This window comes from Talpa europaea, assembly GCF_964194135.1.
Source record: "Talpa europaea genome assembly, chromosome: 3".
Taxonomy (NCBI): Eukaryota; Metazoa; Chordata; class Mammalia; order Eulipotyphla; family Talpidae; genus Talpa; species Talpa europaea.
In genome coordinates, this window is record NC_140069.1 from 100,770,757 (window position 1) to 100,790,626 (window position 19,870).

General features: G+C 34.8%; 1 protein-coding gene across 6 annotated transcripts in view; it reads left to right on the forward strand.

Annotated features, from left to right (window-relative positions):
- TAX1BP1 (Tax1 binding protein 1) overlaps positions 1-19,870 on the forward strand; it is a gene marked incomplete at both ends in the record, with an annotated part of 43,242 nt that overhangs the window by 16,501 nt on the left and 6,871 nt on the right. For 4 of the 6 annotated variants that reach the window (XM_084229692.1, XM_084229693.1, XM_084229695.1 and 1 more), the window contains 8 exons: positions 3,847-3,995; positions 4,076-4,166; positions 6,674-6,859; positions 9,720-9,944; positions 10,445-10,591; positions 12,343-12,466; positions 14,199-14,302; positions 16,970-17,095. In XM_084229692.1, coding sequence (XP_084085818.1) covers positions 3,847-3,995; positions 4,076-4,166; positions 6,674-6,859; positions 9,720-9,944; positions 10,445-10,591; positions 12,343-12,466; positions 14,199-14,302; positions 16,970-17,095 — 1,152 coding nt within the window. Of the gene's footprint in view, positions 1-3,846; positions 3,996-4,075; positions 4,167-6,673; positions 6,860-9,719; positions 9,945-10,444; positions 10,592-12,342; positions 12,467-14,198; positions 14,303-16,969; positions 17,096-18,484; positions 18,557-19,870 lie in introns of all 6 variants that reach the window. The other 2 variants (XM_084229691.1, XM_084229694.1) reach the window with 2 other exon arrangements.

Genomic DNA, 19,870 nt, shown 5'->3' on the forward strand with positions numbered 1-19,870 from the left:
TCTTCTATTACTATTTAGCTATTTTAGTTCAAAAATATGTAGTTATTTCCAAGTTTTACTTTTGAGGAACATTGATACCCTGCAGTAGGAGCAGGATATTTAATTGGTTTGAGTACCACATTTTTCATTTTGAATGTTTTTGGCAGTATTGTGCAATAAAACTTCAAAATATATGCCTAACTTGACTATTAGACCATTCATTGAATTTTTACTCTTACCACTTCCTTGTTGTTTTGTATATTTATTATGCTCTTCTCTATATTCCTTTCCACATTTCTCTCATTGCTACCTGGATTTTGCAGTTTTACAAAGTGGAATCCAGTCTTTTTCTTTCACTGTATTAGAAGCCAGAGGGGTAGAGGTGAGATAAAAGGTGACTCATGAAAATAGTCCATTACAGCATGTAATTAACCCACAAGATGAAGAATACCCTGAAATTTGACCTTTGAGGTTTCAACTCTGATCATCTTGAGGGTTTATTATTGTACATTGTTGTCTGTTATATTTTTGTCTGATGTAGTTCTAGAAACCAGAGAAGATGTATTTATATTTCTTGTAGCTGTCTACTTAGCTGCAGTTGATTTCAAGAATCAGGGTGTCTAAGAAAAGCCAGATTAAGTCACAGGAGTAAGATTTTTAAAATCTAGCAGCTTCCATAAATAATACAATCCTTTTGCCAACAATTTGCTATTTAGAGTATTTAGATACTAATTTATTAAATTTTACTGCTGTATACATTTGAAACTACTATACTATTGTATTTCTTTCTAGCTGTCAGTGATACTGTGTTTAGTTCTTCATGTATTCATTATTACCAGAATTTTGTCTTTTTTCACATGGGTCTAAAAGTGCTATGACTTTTAAAGTTTAGCTGCCTAAATGTGTGAATCACATTCTCTTTACCTTAATCACAATCTTTTTATCTGTTTTTATTTGAGAGTTAAGATTTGGGGGAATTGGTATGACTCTGAAATGCCCAAAATTTTAAAACTTATTCTAGCCCAATTTTCATATTCTGCTTTATTTTGCTGCACTATAAAGTCAATTTACTTAAAATTTTTCTGTTTTAATAGTAGAATTATGGGGCCTCCCCGGTGGTGCAGCGGTTGAGCACTGGGTTGCGGAGCTGCCCGCAGCCTCTGTGGTGCCGGTTCGATCCCTGGCTGCTCCCCTGCCACCGGAGGAGGGTCCCACATGGTGCGCAGACCTCTCCTGCCGCCCGCTGCTCCCCTCAGCAGTGTACTTTGGTCCTTCTGCCTGCTCTGCTTCCCGCTCTGGCTCTGGTGAACTTTCTCACCCTCCTGCGCTTCTGTCTGTACCCAGTGCATGTATAAACAAACAAACAAACAAATAACATGCCTCTATTAAAAAAAAATTAGAATTATGATTTTTTTTGCATGATTTGCGAATACGGATAAAATTAATGTTTATCCCAAATTTCACGTGGTTTTCAAAGATTGTAGATTGTTTTACTCTTGAAAAAAGCTTTTTTAAAGCATGAGTCACTTATTTGTGTGAACATTAAGGGCTTTGATGCCATTTTTACACTAAAGAAGACAGTCACATTGAAGATGCTTATGCTTCCTTCAGATATGAGAACTACCAGCCTGAATAATAATCCCCATAGCATTTATATATAGTTTGAAAGTAGACTTGAATGCTGAGAAGCTATCAGGTGCCTTTATAGATACCAGAAAAATTCTGATTTCTTTTTTTTTTTTTTTAATAGAGGCATGTTTTTTTATTTATTTATTTGTTTGTTTGTTTTGTTTATACATGCACTGGGTACAGTCAGAAGCGCGGGAGGGTGAGAGAATTCACCAGAGCCAGAGCGGGGAGCAGAGCAGGCAGAAGGACCGAAGTACACTGCTGAGGGGAGCAGCGGGCGGCAGGAGAGGTCTGCGCGCCATGTGGGACCCTCCTCTGGTGGCCGGGGAGCAGCCGGGGATCGAACTGGCACTGCAGAGGCCATGGGCAGCTTCGCAACCCAGCGCTCAACCACTGCGCCACCGGGGAGGCCCCAAAATTCTGATTTCTTAAGATTATAGTTAGATTTAATTTATGTGTCACTGTATAGTTCACTGACTTAAAGATAAAGCAGTAAGGTCATGTTTTGCATTTGCTTACATGTCTTTCATAAATTCATTTAGTTGCTTCCTCCCTACATTTTTAAGAATTTTGTTTACCACTTATAAACTTCATTAGGCAACTAGTCTTTGTCCTTGGGCAAGCTAGTCATTGTTTAGGGAGAAATACCTGGTTAAATCTATAGTCCATTTGCAGCACCAAAAGAGTATTTGGTAAAACTAGCAATAAAAAATTCACAAAATCTATTCAGAGATGTCTGTGGATGTCTTTGTAAATCAGCAAGACAAATAGTAAAAGTGTGTCCAATTTTACAAGAATGATACATACACAGTTCTAGCAGAAGGAACATTAGCTTTTTCTGATGTTATGTCATTGGAACAAAAAAAAATGTTTAGTTTGGTATCATAATCTCTGATTAACATGGCAAATTCAGTAAGGCAGATACTTGCTTTGAGTAAAAATAAAACCAATAGAGTATATCTGACCACTATTATAAGCTTTTTAGTAAAGTGTAGGTGCAACATAGCAATTTTCCTGTCTTGGTAAGATAATTAGTGACTAGTTGATACTACACATATAAATAAGACATTTGACTGATTTATTTTATGAAACTCTTAAGTGGCTTATAAAATTTGATACATTAAATTGACAAGATGGTGACTTTAGTTTTTGTTGTTGGGTAGATGAGTGTTACTTTTTCATTGGGAAACTTAAAAATTTTTTTAACAGAAATAATTTCTTTAACCCATTCATTTGATCTGTAGTTTTCTATAACAGCATCTTACATGCATTCTGTCACTTGATTCTCATAATTTTATGTTAGGAGAAATGCCTTACTATCTCCATTTTACAGATCATAAAATAAGTTTACAGTGCATCTTGACCAAGTTTACTTAATGTGAAAATTTTTTAAACTTTGAAATTTTATTTAAAGTAGGTTATTCACTTTTATCTAGAAATGCATTTTATTATATTTACTACTTTTTAATTTCAGTTTGAGTATTTTGTTCAGACCTCTGAGTCACAGTGGCAGGAACATTGCTCAAGACATAGTGCTGTGGTATAATTATCAGTGGCACTTAGTGCTGTGGTATAATTATCAGTGGCACTAAGTGATCTGTTACCAGAAGAAGTGGGTGTTAACTTTGATAGTATTTTGAAAATTCATTTGTCATTGGGGCAACATTGAGAAACAAAATGTGAGTAATGAAAGTGACTAATATTTTCCCCATTTATGTTGCCTGCCCTTTGGTAGAAAATTTGGTGAAATCAACACAGAAGATGTAAGAAAAGTTCAGGGGGAAAATGATACAGAATATGGAAAGTTGAATTAATGTTAATTTACAGTTTTAGGTTTTGTTTTTAGTCTCATAAATTTTGGAGGGGTCAAATATGGTATTAAAATAAGAATAGGGCCTCCCTGGTGGCGCAGGGGGTTGGGATGCAACCTATGAGGCTGTCTGCAGCCTCTGCAGCATGAGTTCTATCCCCAGGCTGGCCAGGAAGCTACTCACATGGCGCAGCAGACCTCTCCTGGTTTGCCCGCTTCTCCCCTCAGCAGTGTGTATCATTCAGTCTGCCTGTTCCCCACTCTGTCGCTGGTGAATCCTCTCACCCACCACGCCTCTGGCCTGTACCCCAGCTCTTGTATGCATAAATCTTAAAAAAAAAACAAAACAAAAACTAGGTTTCTTAAAGACATTCATATTTGTTGTAAATACATTTCTGTGCTTCTCAAAATGATTTGTTGTTTCTAAGGGGCTTTTTGAAGTGTCACAAAGTTTAAAAGTGGAAAATGAAGAGTTTAAGAAGCGATACAATGATGCTACATCCAAAACGCTCCAACTTGAGGAAGATATTATGTCAGTGACTCAAAAAGCAATTGAAAAAGAAACTGAATTAGACAGGTATTGCTGATACTTTAACAAAAACCTTGTATTTTAGCAATTTTTTTTATGTCTATTAACATTACTTGATCTTAACCCAGTTTAAAGGACAAACTCAGGAAGGCACAATATGAAAGAGAACAATTTGAATCTCAGTTGAAGATGGAAAAGGATGAGAAGGAACTTTATAAGGTGATTTATTCTTTCCATTCCTATATCTATTATTTGGTTCATAAATGAGATTTTATGAAAAAGAGAAATAATACAAATGTACAGCAATAATTGGCGCAACTGGATTACCACTTACACAAACTTTTTTTGCAAACCACCTTCAACTGCAGTTTTTCTTTTCAAAGTATTGTAAAGCATTTTTAAATTAAATTTATTTAATTTTTTATTTGATGTTACTATGAATTTCAGTTGGGAATGTTTCAGTTTTGTTGGTAGGAAAGGACCTGACTGTTATTTCTGTATGGATAATTAAGGGCTTACTTTCCCTGTTGTTTTTTTCTGTTAGTACAGTGGAAAATAATAAGGTGTATGCATTGTCTGTCCTCAGTAAACTTTAGTCAATAATAAAATGAATGATAAAGGCATTCTAGTTAGTATTGGAAATAGTTTTGGAAGGTCCCAACTAAACTGGTGATACAGGAGAGATGCAGTGATAACTAGGATGACTTAATTTGTAAAACTTACAACTAAAGCTGTCACCTTTCTACCCTGCCTTTTACTCCTCCCACCCCCTCTTTTGTATACTGAGACTTGGACTTTAGTGTTTTTTGGAGGGTGGCCAAGACAGGTATTTAATTTTACTTTTCTTTTCTAAATTATTTGTACCTTATATTATCCCTGGTGTATTCACATTTTCTGCAAAGACTTCCTATGTCTCTGTTGTATACCTGAATAATTGGTCCTTTGCAGAAGACGTGAGGAGGAAGGAAGGGAAAGAATGAGGTGTTTTGGGAATTTTTTCCCTTTATAGCTTGCTGTTATCGCCTGCTTTCTATAAGCATTAATAGTTGGGATCAAAGTGACATTGAAATATTTGAACACATCCCTCTATTCACCCAGTGTTCTCACAGTATTTCATTTATGTGTATAATCTAAAACTTGAAAGCAAATTTCTTTAGGAATTTGTGTGTGTGTTTGGCCAATGTGATTCCACTTAACAAGTGTGAAGCCCTCCTTTAATATTGTTAACCTCTGAAACATATTTTCCCTTCCAATTGTTCATATGAATAGCAGAGAGATTATTTTTGTCTCTTTTCTCTAGCTCCCAATGGGTCGTATGACCCATTCCTGCCCTATTAGAATTTAGAGAAATTGACACTTTTCATGAGCTCATGAATATGAAAATTAGTGTTTTTAAAGTGAATGCAGGGGGCCTCCCTGGTGGCGCAAGGGGCTAAACTGCAGCACTGTGAAGCTATCAGCAGCCACTGTAGCACCAGTTAGATCCCCAGCCAGGGAGCTAACCCACATGGCACAGCAGACCTCTCCTGTCTTGACCACTGCTTCCCGCAGCAGTGTATTTCAGTCACTCCACCTGTTCTGTTCCCCACTGTCTCTGGTGAATCCTGTTACCACCCTCACCCCCCTGCATTTCTGGCCTACACCCCATTTCTTCTATGGATAAGTAAATAAAATAAATATTAAAAAAAAAAAAGTGAATGCATCAAAGGTCTCGCTGCTGACCCCTTCAGAGAATTCAGTTATATCCTGTCCTAGTGAAAAAGCTTTCCAGGGCCTCCCCGGTGGCACAGCGGTTGAGCACTGGGTTGCGAAGCTGCCCGCAGCCTCTGCGACGCCGGTTCGATCCCCGGCTGCTTCCCGGCCACCGGAGGAGGGTCCCGCATGGCGCGCAGACCTCTCCTGCCGCCCGCTGCTCCCCTCAGCAGTGTACTTCGGTCCTTCTGCCTGCTCTGCTCCCCGCTCTGGCTCTGGTGAATTCTCTCACCCTCCCGCGCTTCTGACTATACCCAGTGCATGTATAAACAAAACAAACAAACAAACAAATAAATAAAAAAAAAAAAAAAAAAAAAAAAAAAAAAAAAGAAAAAGCTTTCCAGTGTTCCATACATTTAAAGAATAAAGTACAAGAAGAATGTTAAATTATTTCTCCCTGGTATTCTTATCAAAGCAAAATATTCGCTTTAGTGGAAATCAGTATTTTCTGTACTCATTATAATTCCAGTTACAGAATTTTATTTGCATGCTGCAGCAGTAATAGCCACCAAATCAATATAGTTGGGAATATTAACCTAGTTGGTTTAGTTGATCAACAAATACATTTTCTAGGCACATAGGAAGTAAATAACATAGTATTTTTCACATGTTAAAAATTGGATGGCTTAAGGTGGTGGTCTTGTCATGCCTTTATATTTGAATATGCCTGTAACATAACCTGTTTCCCCAAATAAGAACAGAATTCATTTGCTAAAACTGTAAAGAGAATTTAAAATCATTAAATCATAGGAAAAGATTTTAAAGATCACATAATATTCTCAGATCTGAGAATTAATCTCCACCTCTCACATACTTAGCTAGTTATTTGGCAGAAAATGTATCTCCTAATTCCTTTTTTAGTAACTCATCTCTTGATCATGTTTGGGTTAGAGATAAACAGTGATACTTTGAACTTTGACTAACGTAGATTTTAGTGTTAGAAAGGATATTGACATTTTCAAGCACTATTGCAGATCCATTTGAAGAATACAGAAATAGAAAATACCAAGCTTGTGTCAGAGGTCCAGACTTTAAAGAATTTAGATGGAAACAAAGAAGGCATGATTACTCATTTCAAAGAAGAGATCGGCAGATTGCAGTTATGTTTGGCGAAAAAGGAAAGTGCGCAAAGGACTTTCTTGCTTACAGCTTCTAATAAGGTAAGTTTTTTTGCAGTATGTATTTCAAGATTGTAAAGTATATGTCTACTTAATATGTAGAGAAATATGGTGGTTTTAACTTTTTACTCTGTCCCCAACCATGTACAGATCTGTACAAAAATTAGAAGAACAGAACATTGATTACATTTATATCCTAAAATGTTTTGCCATATTGATCTCACCCACTTATATACCTTTCCCCCCCCACCCCAACCATTTGAAAATAAGTTGTAGGCATAGCATATCTTCTCGATGAACAAGTAGATTCTTCTGTATAACCATGTTACAGTTACCACATTTCAGAAACTTAGGATTAATGCGACAGTATGCATTCCTTGTTAGGTCGTAGAGGTCTTCCTAGTTTTTTTAAAAGGACAGGTAAGCACTTTATTATTGTATTATGTATGTACAAAGATTTATTCTGATTTATTCATTTAGGTTTATGGGTGTATATTGTTTACAATAATTTCTTATTTAATATACTCAGATATAATATAAATGAATGCCTAAAACATCAAATGTGAATGGCATTTACAATTAATGTGTAAGATTCATGGTACATTGTAGGCTATTTAATGTAGCAGATTAGAAATGCAAAAGTGCAAACTATATTTGATTGTTATTTCATAAGATGCTAAAAATTTCTGTAAGCATTTTTTTTCTACTTAAGGATTTTGTATGGAAAAACATAGGTATGAAAATATGTGAGAAAAATGACTCCTATTTGCTAAAAATTATTTTTAAAAATTATAAAAGTAGGGCTTCTCTGGTGAAACAAGGGCTTAAGCCACAGCACTATGAAGCAATCCGTAGCCACTGCAGCATGAGTTTGATCCCTGGCCAGGGAGCTGACCCACAAGGCGCAGCAGACCTTTCCTATCTCACCTGCTGCTCCCCTCAGCAGTGTATTTCAGTCAGTCCTCCTATTCTGTTCCCCGCTCTGTCTCTGGGGAATCTTCTCACCCTCTTACCCCTCTGTACCTCTGCCTTTACCCCAGTTCTTGTATGCATGAATAAATCTTAAAAAAAAAAAAAATCATAAAAGTAATTTTTATAAAAGTTATACAAGGTCACAGTTATAAAGAAATTCAAATAAAAGTCACTGTCATACTTTCTTAGATGTATATATCAAAAATATTTTTCAGATTTTTACAAAATCTGAGAGAGATATAGTGAGAATATATTCCATTATTAAAATAATATTCCAAAACCTGTGCAAAAAACTTCCGTAGAATGTCTGACCATCTTGCATTGTGAGTACACAAAGGGATCTTATAAGTGTTGTGTAGTATGTAGTCATTTTCAGTGTTTGTAGTCCTTAGTTGTCATGAACACATTGTAGTAAACATTGTACAGATTATGTATAAGTCAGTACAACAAATACCTCCAAGTGCAGTTTTTGGGTCAAGAGGAGCTTAAATTTTACAGTTAGTTCAAATTGCCTTTCACAAAAATGGATATATCAGCAGCTACTATTTGTAATCACTGCATATACTTCCCCTATATTGAGGAGAGATGATAGTTTATTTGTAATAAATTAACATACTGTTAAATGTTTTCAGTTAATTTTTCAGTATTTTAATATTTTACTGATTTCTTTTAAAACTAAACCTATGTTCATACCCTTTAATAATTTTTTTAGAACATTTTGAAAATAAAATTGATAGACCCAAAGATGTGCTTTTTCAAGGTGTTGATAACATGTTGGCAAAACCTTTCTCTGATGAAAAGGTTATATGTCACGTACAGATTTTATCGGTGTGATTGTTTGTAAATATGCTGTTTTCCCTAAATTCATCTCACTATTGGAATGGTGGGATAATTTCATCCTTGCCCATTTGAAAGAAGATGAATGTGTGCTTTAACTTATTTGATTGTCATTGAATTGACTTTTTGTGTGGATAATAGTCATTTCTTTTTGAAAAAAATCATGTTTCTGAGTTTTTCTAGTTTGATTTTTGGTTTGTGGCTTTTTCTTAATGATTAGAAAAGGTGTTTGCAATATACTTTGAATATATTATAAATGTTTATCTAATTCTTTATGCTTTTGAAATATGCAAGTCGACAATATTATGTAGTTAGATCTACTAGTGTTCTGTCTATACGTGTTTTCTCCACGTTAGCATTACATAAGTGTTCATATTTTCTAAAATGCCTAATACTCAAAAACCAAGAATGGGTTGTACCTGTCTGAGTTTAGATTATTTTTGTTATAGAGACAAACAGGATTGTGGAATAAGCTATATTAATTGAGCTCATAATGTCTACTTAATATTAAAAGATAATTTTACCATTCTAAAGATACATTTAGGATAAACAGGTGCCAGTTACTTGTCAGTTTCTAGTGCATTCTCATAGTTTTAGAACTAAGTCTAAATCTGTTCTGATAAGTGGTATATTTAGATTATACTGGATATATTTTAGTTTGATAGTGGGAAACATCTTTTAATTAAAAATTTTAGGATTAAAAGACTATTTTTATTAAAATTATTAAAACGCGGTAATTTTGTTAACATTATTTTTATTAGTAATCATAACAAATTAAGTAGTGCCAGCTAGAGAGATTCAGAGAACCATATCTTTCATGGAGTTTCAGTTTAGCTAGAACTTGGTATGCCTTGTGTATGTTGCCTGACTTCCCTTCCTACAATTCCCTGATGTATAAGTGATAATCAGTGCATAGTGTTGTTACATGCATAGGAAATCTAAAAGTCACATCTTAAATTTCTTCTATACTTCATGCAAGTCATAAAGAGAAAAATAATAGGTAATTAAAAAGTTTTATCTACTGAAATATGCACAAAATTGCTTCTGTTTTTTTACTTGAATGATTTAATTATATTTGTCTGTCTCTCTTCAGGAAGATACTTTTCTTTTAAAGGAGCAACTGCGTAAAGCAGAGGAACAGGTTCAGGCAACTCGGCAAGAAGTGGTCTTTCTCGCTAAAGAACTTAGTGATGCTGTAAATGTGCGAGATAAAACGATGGCAGATCTACATACCGCACGCTTGGAAAATGAGAAAGTGAAAAAGCAGTTAGCAGATGCAGTGTCAGAACTTAAACTAAATGCTGTAAAAAAAGACCAGGTAAACCAGATTAATTTTGAATATACATTTTGATTAAAATTCCACTAATTTTATGAAGGAGGGGAGTGAGTTAATACAAAAATAAGTCAGATTAATGTAAGCTTTAAGAAAAAACTTAAATACATACCTAATGGTTAGTGAAAGCTGCTCTATTACTGTTAATTAAACTTTCTGATGTTTATATATATACACATATATATATATAGCTTTGGAATTTCTTTTTACTAGGTGCTTAAAACAACATACTATGATTATTTTAGAGTAATGCATACTCCCAGGTTGTGGATTATTTTTCTCTAGTTTTCTTTTTTTAAATGACTCTTAGTCTCAAGATTAATTATAAAGCTGGATTTATTAGAAGAGTTAATATGAATGACTCTGTGCCCAAAATTCAAGAACAAATAAAAATCAAAAACCAGAAGGAAAAATATGAAGATGAAGTTTTCAGTTTTACTGCATTATGAGAGAGATTTTTATCTTAAAGTGTTTATTTCTCTTAGGAAAAGACAGATACACTGGAACATGAGCTGAGAAGAGAAGTTGAAGATCTAAAACTTCGTCTTCAGATGGCAGCAGATCATTATAAAGAAAAATTCAAGGAATGCCAGAGGCTCCAAAAACAAATCAATAAACTTTCAGAGCAACCGGTAAGTATTTCTGAGTTCATACATAGTAAAATGTTTCCTTTATGATTACTTTTGTTTGCAAATTAAAATTATAATCTAAATATCAAGCTTTTGAATATAATTTGTTTGATTTCAAGTCATTGGTCTAGTGATGTGATGTATAGGGGGGAAAAAAGTGTTATATTTAGCCCTTTGCACTCCACTGTCCCCTGTCAGGGGACATCGGAATTCTAGCATATCACTCGGATGTCACCTCTCAGGGGACATTGCAATTTATTAGTGATTACGGAGAATTGAGTTATTTCAATGCAAGTTTTTGAGACATGCATGTTTCCCTGAAGTTTTATCCTGAAATGGCACAAGAAATTAAATCAAAATATTGTAAAATTACTAAGATATATACATCTTCTGCAGACAATAGATTAAACAATAAACTACATATTCCCGATGTGGGACAAAGAAAACGGGACTGCATTGTGTGTTCTAACAGGAAAACACCTGGTGGCAGGCGTCAAACCACTTATTACTGTCAAACATGCACTAATCAGCCTGCAATGCATATTGGGGAGTGTTACAAAACTTATCATACTGTACAAAATTATAAACAATAAAATGTTTTTTTTTTTTTTGCAAATATACATTCCTGGATGTCACCCAATTCCTATAAGTCCAATATCATTATAATACGTTACTTGGTTCCAAAATTATACTAAATAATACGAGGGTCTGTAAATGCATGTTTCCGCCGCAAAGTAGCGTCGAGTAGCTGGTAGCCAATGTCCAGAATGGTTCAGAATGCAAAGGGTTAGATTATACTGGATATATTTTAGTTTGATAGTGGGAAACATTTTTTAATCAAAGATGGAGAACCAACATAAGAAGTAAGGGCAGCAGCAGGTAAAAAACAGGAGCCCTCTTTTCTTGACCAAGTCTCTGTAAGTTCTTAAATCTTTGTCACTTAAAAGCTCAGTACCTATTACCGAATTCCTCTTGTGACACTGACAACTGTTTTCTCTGTCTCTGTTGATTGATTATCTGTTGTGTCTTCAGTGAGTCCTGCAGTTGACATTGGTGATTTCTTCCATCCACTAGGTTGTTCCTATCCACTAGGTTAGGGAAAGTCAAAAAATGTTAGCTAATTATTTTGTATTCCACTTGAGAGTGGGCAGGCAGATTTAATAAAAGCAAAGCAAATTTTTCTGTTTTGATGTATGTTTTAATGTGTGCCCTTAAATATAAGGTTTGCTAGATGAGGGAGTCCTGGCATCGAAGAAACACATTTAAGACCTGAAATTGAAAACACAGTTCTCTTTGCAAATCATATTGCTGTAAAGGCAGTTTTATTTGTATACTCTATGATAAAGGTGGTATTTTTTTCAACTTATTTTTTGAAATGTAAAATGAAGCAAAGAATAAATGTATGTGATAAAGCAGAAAGGCTTCTTTGAAAAAAATACTATATATATGACTCACATGTAAATTGCATTGTTGGACCTTTGAATATGTTAGAAAACTTGAGCAGTTTGTATGAGTGACCTGTATTGCTGGTGTAATGATGATTTGACAAGAAAAAGGGAAGTTTTTCTTTTTTTGTAACATTCAGTTCAGTTAGTTAATTGATAATGTATAATGAGTCTTTGTTAGCCTTTAAGAAAAATAGCTTTGTGGATTTTGCAGGGCTTCTTTATATGATGATTATTTACACAGTTACTGAAGGAAGACAGTATAACTCAATGACTCATGTAACAATTTATTGTTAACTTTTTGAACAGGCTGATAACAATAGTGTCTGTGTAAAGAAAATTGAGAATCAACACAAAGTGAATGATGCCTCAGTAAACATCGATCCAGCTACTACTGCCTCTGCTATAGATGTAAAGCCGCAACCTTCTGCGGGTAAAACTTTTAGACTTTTTGTATAAAGTATTCTCCCTTAGAAAGTACTTATTACATTCCCTTATTCCAGGTGTAAGAGTTTTAGGGGAGCTTAGAAAAATTCTTCAAGGGTGGCAGAGAAAGTAAGCATCTAAAAGTAAGATAAAGTTATGTAGGTAGTGAACACACAAAATATGACTACGAATCTAGTATTTTCTTTAACAACTGTTATGTGAACTGGTGAACAGAAGTGCAAATGCTTAAAGCATTTAGGCTGTAGGACAAGCCAAGAATTGTTAATTAATAACATAGTAAAAAAAAAAAAGTGTGGAATTTTGAAGCGCTAGTGCATTTTAAGCATGCAATCTTTTTAAAAAAGATTTATTTATTTATTTATTTGCACACCCACTGGGTACAGTCAGAAGCGCGGGAGGGTGAGAAAATTCACCAGAGCCAGAGCGGGGAGCAGAGCAGGCAGAAGGACCGAAGTGCACTGCTGAGGGGAGCAGCGGGTGGCAGGAGAGGTCTGCGCGCCATGTGGGACCCTCCTCCAGTGGCCGGGGAGCAGCCGGGGACCGAACCGGCGCTGCAGAGTCTGCAGGCATCCTCGCAACCCAGCGCTCAACCGCTGTGCCACCAGGGAGGCCCTTAAGCATACAATTCTGTTGGGGATAAACCTATAAAATCCACTGTTGCCATACTGCTGCACCCGCCTTTGCCCTCGCCTTCCTTCCCATGGAACTAATAAGACACTTCTCTCACCTAAGCTAAATTTTTTTTTTTAGTTTATTAGCTTAAAGAACCAGTTAAAGAGACATAGTAGATACATGAATAATATGAAAATTTTAAGTTTTTACTTGTCCTAATTGTTTTCCTACCTCATATTAAAGGTTTGACAATAAAAGTAAGTTCTAGATAATGTATAAAATACATAAAAGTATATCTTGTATGGTGTTTGGGATAATTGGTGTTTTCGACTTTCTGAATGTATTATAAATTTCCAGTACTATTAAATTAATTATGTTCAGTTGCTATACAGAAGGATCCTATTTATTTCTGTGCATTCTCTGTAGTATTTAGAATGGTGTTGTATTTACTAAATAAAGACCTAGTGAATAGTAATGAAAGGGTAGAAAAATGATTTAAAATGTTTTCTCAGAGTATGACTTGACTCCTTATCCTGTCCAGTTACATATAGAGAAAAATTTTGTGCCATTTTAGAACTGTTTCTAAGAAATTAAGATGAGCAAAATAATGATTCTTTCCTTAATGAATGTGAACGTGGGTCTGGCCAAACTGGTGTTTAAAAAATTCTCACCTAGAGGGCCTCCCCAGTGGTGCAGCGGGTTGAACACAGTGCTGTGAAGCTGTCTGCAGGGTTTGATTCCCTGCCATCCAGGGAGATTCCCACATGGTGCGGCAGACCTCTCCTGTCGTGCCTGCTACTCCCATCAGCAGTGTATTTTGGCTGTTTGCCTGTTCTGCTCCCTGCTCTGTCTCTGGTGAATCCTCTCACCCTCCCGCGCCTCTGGCCTGTACCCCTGCTCTTGTATAAAAATAAATCTTAAAAAAAATAAAAATAAAAAATTCTATAGCGTTTATATTACCCTCTTTTGTTTACTTAGCATATGAATGTTTTAAAACATGTTTCTCTTTTTCACTATTTCATTTATTATATTTTACATTATACTCACCCTTAAGTCAAATACCCTTAAGTGAAATAATTTTAATCTTATTTTTTGCCTTGTTATAGCCGAGGCAGATTTTGACATGGTAACAAAGGGGCAAGTCTGTGAAATGACCAAAGAAATTGCTGACAAAACAGAAAAGTATAATAAGTGCAAACAACTCTTGCAGGTAAGCTACTTCTTGTGAAAGAATTATCAAATGTAATGGTTTAGCATACTTTTATTGTCTCAATTGATGGATATCTTAGGATTCCTTTTATCTGTATATAGTGGATCATGAGGGGGTTGTAATGATTGTCTTTTGATGTAGGCCTGTGTGTAAACTTAGGATCCTAAAAAGTTATTTTCTGTTTACCTAATGTCCTGCTCTCGATAATGGGCAAGTGGTTATTAATGTTGGATATTTTGTTAGTCATCTTATTGTAAAGATAAATTAATGGAAATGTTTGAACTGGAAATGTTTGAACTTTATAAAATTTCACCTCATCTTAAAGTGACCAGATTTGTTAAGTGGAAAGAGGGAATGTTAAGTAAATGATTTGTTGCCTTTATAACTCTTTTTTTTTTCAAAACTGCACCATTTAAACATTTCACTTTTGCAGCTTCCTTGGTGGCATTCACTCATGAAATGTTTAAAGGAATAGGGAAAATCTTCATTTATATATGATTTGGAGATTCGAGGAAAAGGTGTTTTTTGTATGTGATTTTTGTTTAACTGTGCGTGCGTGCGTGTGTGTGTGTGTGTGTGTGTGCGCGCGCGTGTGCATTTGGAGAGGGGAGGGGATACTTTGTAGAGCTTGTAGAGTGAAGTTCATAAGCTCAGTGTTAACTGAAGTAATTTAAAATACTTCATTTTAAATTATGTAATTAAAGGATGTGTGATCTTTTAATTGGACTTTAAACATTTTCGTTGCTTTAGAGGATTTTGTAGAAGGGTTGATTAGAATAGTTTTTTATTTCAAAGTATTTGTTTTTAAAGGAACTGTATTTTGGGGCCTCCCCAGTGGCGCAGCGGTTGAGCGCTGGGTTGCGAAGCTGCCCGCAGCCTCTGTGGCACCGGTTCGATCCCCGGCTGCTCCCCGGCCACCGGAGGAGGGTCCCACATGGCGCGCAGACCTCTCCTGCTGCCCGCTGCTCCCCTCAGCAGTGTACTTCGGTCCTTCTGCCTGTTCTGCTCCCCGCTCTGGCTCTGGTGAATTCTCTCACCCTCCCGCACTTCTGACTGTACCCAGTGCATGTATAAACAAAACAAACAAACAAATAAATAAAACATGCCTTTATAAAAAAAAAATGTTTAAAAAAAAAAAAAGGAACTGTATTTTTCATTAAGTATGAAACAGTTCTGGGTGGTATTGAAAGAATGTTTCTTCAAAACTTCCTCAAGGTGTGCACATGCACACGTAGAAAAGTGCAATTGAAATCCAAGAAACTAAACATACTTAGTCTGCAGGTTGATCAGTTTTGCCATATTTTGTCATGAAACTGCGATTCATCATGTCAACATTTACACACACACACCCCCACCACCACCACACCACCCCCCCTTCCAGTTTTTTCAATAACCACTTGCTACTCATCTTTCCATTTCCCATTGGCAAGAAACCAGTGACTTATTTTCTGCCACCTTAGGTTAGCTTGCTTTTTGTATTATTTCTATAAATGGATTTATTCCTGCCCTCTTTTAAGCATAATTATTTTGAGGTTTACCCATGTTGTTGTTGTATTTCATTCCTTTTCAAATCTATGGCCTTTTTAAAAAGTTGGGTTGTTTACATTACTGAGTTGTAAGTTTTCTTTATTCTGTATATAAGTGTTTCCCTGATACTTCAGTGGTGAATATAGTCTTTATTTCCTTAATTGTTATTTTAGAAATGTAAGAATTAATTTTGATGTACAGATTTATCAGTTTATTCTTTTGTGTTTTGTAGTTTTGATGTTCCTAACCCAACTTCTAATGATTTTCTTTCTAGAAGTTTTAATGTTTTACATTTAAGTTTATTAACAATTTTAGGCCTATTTTTGAATATAATATATGTAGTATGGCTAGATACTTGATTGAATAGTTGTTGAAGACTTTTTCTCCATTGACATGCTCAAAATATTTATAAACTTCCACCTTGTACAAAACCATTTAAAATGAAATTCACATATTTACTTTTGTGTCAGGATTTCCAACTCCTTCCTTCTTTGTTCTGGATTGTGGGGAGGAGCAATGGTAAAAGTCAACCTAGAGATTGTGTTGGTCAGAAAATTCCATCATTTTATTAATGTCTGGAAACAACAGCATTTTAAATATGAATTTTATTATCTCTGTTTGTAAAGTATTACAAGTTTATTGTGAAATATTAATGCATTATAAAAATTAAGATGATAAAAGTACACTCATGGTCCTGCCCCCCAGAGATATGAACTATGAATATTTTGGTTTATATTTTTTCTGTACAATGGTACACAAACATCATGTATAATATTTAAGTAATTGCGTAAACCAACTTTTATTAAAAAAAAACTCAATTTTATTACTGTAAACCAACCTTTAAAGCAAAAATATAACTTTCCTTTGTTGTTTCTCCAGCTCACTATTTATAGTTTGTTTTGTGACTTTTCCCATGTCAAATTGTAGTTCTGCTTTGTTCTTTTTAAAACATGTACTATTCCATTATGTTAATATAAAATGATTAACCCTATCATGCATTGATAGACATTTGGTTATTTCATTTTTATCCTCTTAGAACAGTGTTGTAATAAACATTCACTACATATCTAAATCTGTTTCTGCAGATAGTCTATATAGATTTAATTATACTAATTTTGTAATTATACTAATTTTATTTAGGATGAGAAAATAAAATGCAACAAATATGCTGATGAACTTGCAAAAATGGAGCTGAAATGGAAAGAACAAGTGAAAATTGCTGAAAATGTAAAACTAGAACTAGCTGAAGTACAGGACAGTTACAGAGTAAGTTTAGTATTCAGATTGAGATGTAGTGCTTAGTACCTATTGGAAATGTGTTATCTGTACATTTTAATGTGGATAACTGGGATAGTATTTTTGTCAATAAGTAAAATACAGTATGTATTTAGTTATGTTGAAATACAGTTCATTAACACTTTGCACTCCGCTGTCCCCTCTCAGGGGACATCGGAATTCTAGCATATCACTTGGATGTCCCCTCTCAGGGGACATTGCAATTTATTAGTGATTACGGGGAACTGAGTTATTTCAACGCAACTTTTTGAGACATGCATGTTTCCCTGAAGTTTTATCCTGAAATGGCACAAGAAATTAAATCAAAATATCGTAAAATTACTAAGATATATACATCTTCTGCGGACAATAGATTAAATAATAAACTACATATTCCCAATGTGGGACAAAGAAAACGGGACTGCACTGTGTGTTCTAACAGGAAAACACCTGGTGGCAGGCGTCAAACCACTTATTACTGTCAAACATGCACTAATCAGCCTGCAGTGCATATTGGGGAGTGTTACAAAACTTATCATACTGTACAAAATTATAAACAATAAAATGTTTTTTTTTTTTTTTCAAATATACATTCCTGGATGTCACCCAATTCCTATAAGTCCAATATCATTATAATACGTTACTTGGTTCCAAAATTATACTAAATAATACGAGGGTCTGTAAATGCATGTTTCCGCTGCAAAGTAGCGTCGAGTAGCTGGTAGCCAATGTCCAGAATGGTTCGGAGTGCAAAGGGTTAACTATGAATTGAGAAATTGGATACCCATATGCATTGCTAGTCTCTAATTCTGTGAAATCAGGTAGCTATTAGTTTTATCTTTTATTTATGCTTTAGTTTGTAAGCAGAAAAGTAACCAATTGTTTTATCCTCTTGTTTAGTTAAACAGACATCACTGTTTGTAAAATTATTTTAGGGCCTTGACATTTTGGGGAGGGGTGTAGTAGTATTTGTAAAAGGCAAATTTTGAAGTCGGGAAAAGAAATAGTTTGGTATGTGAGTTAATATTTGTGACTTGTTTCTTTGGGAAAGGCTTAGGAGAAAATGAATGTTTCAGAGAGAATAGAGGTAAGAAGCCATAGAAAAAAACTTTGTGGAAATTTTACTGGTATTTGTGATTGGTTACAAAAAGTGAATGCAAAAAACGAACATGAGAGGATGACAGTGGTGGTATAATTTCATGTACATGTACAGGAGTAAGGGTAGTATGTCAATAATGACAAGTAATTTAGAATAAGAAACAAAAAATACATGGGTATCGTCATAGGAATTATTTTTAATAGGATGTGATGAACTAGAAGTGTAAGTATAAAGAGAGTAGATAATGAAAAATATTAATGATAATTTTTTTCTTTATTCAGCTTCAGTTGGCAGAAAAAGACAAAGAAATAAATGATCTATCTGCACATTTGGAAAATCTCTCCAGGGAAAAGGTATTAAACAGTGTACTTCTAAAAAATGTTTCATATGCCACTGAATGATAATACAACTTTGTGAAGATTCACCCATTTTATAGTTCATGTGAGGGTGATTATAAAAAAAAGTTGAGATAAAATGAAAAACTGACACATGGTAGTAAGGCTTTTAGTTGGAGAATATCTTTAGTTAAATAATATTTTAAAATATTTTCCTTATGAGAAAATTACCTAAGTGTTGAAATGTATTAATTTGGTCTTTGTTGCATATTTTGTATTTAACAAATTTTACAATGTTCAAATTTACGAAAAGAGTAATAGTTTTTTCAAATACAGAAAATTTTTATCAGGTTTTCTATTGTAGTAGGAAATATTTTAGAAGCTGTTTGGTGACTTACCATATGTCCAGCATTTTTCAAGGGTGATCTTGACACATGTTTACCAATTGAAAGCTCCCCAAACTTGGGCTTCAGTTAATATGTATGAATAAATTCAGTTATTCACACAGTGATGGGTGTGTGCTAAAATTTACAACTCTGTCCATTTGCTTGCTCTTTTGGATGATCAGCCCCTCCCTTGAAACCACCGGAGAGCCCATTTACAGTCCTCTTGTTAGATGATCTAAGTGAACTCCTTGTGAATGTCAGAAGACAGTATCATTCAGGAATTTCAAAGGTTTTTGGAGTTCTGTGTTGGGAAATGGACAAAGACCAAATATATGTAATTCCTGCTCACTCTTGGGGGCGGAGGGGAAGAGAGAGAATCATTTGGGTGTCCCTCATCCATCTCTTTTTACCTGAAGTCAGGTAAGAAACCCATCACTGTCTTGCTTAATGGACTTCCCATGCACTTAGGATAAAAAATCCTGTAATATTTTGTATGAGCTGGCCTCCACTTATCTCTCGTCCCATTTTAAACCAGTTTCCTGTTTCACACTCTTCCACTGTGAAGTCAAATTCGGTAGTTCTCAAACTTGAACTTGCGGCAGAATCAACTATGTCATTTCCTGAAACAAATTCCTGGGTCCCATCCCTACTGTGTACGTTTACCATTTTTGCTATAATATAGAGCCTATCTGGAAGTGTTACAAAGATAAAAATGGGAATTATCCATATATAAAAATACTGTGAACAACTTGTTCACAAGGTTGTGATTCAAAGCATTTTCTGTTCTTTATTCTCACAGCATCTGCACGTGGCAGGTATAAGACAAATGTATTATTCCTCCTATTTAAATGGCTGGAATGGTAAAAACATCCTTAACTTGCCAAGTAATTTGTAAAACAAGGTTACTGTAAGCCACTTTGGGGCTCTTAAAAAAAAATTACCAGTC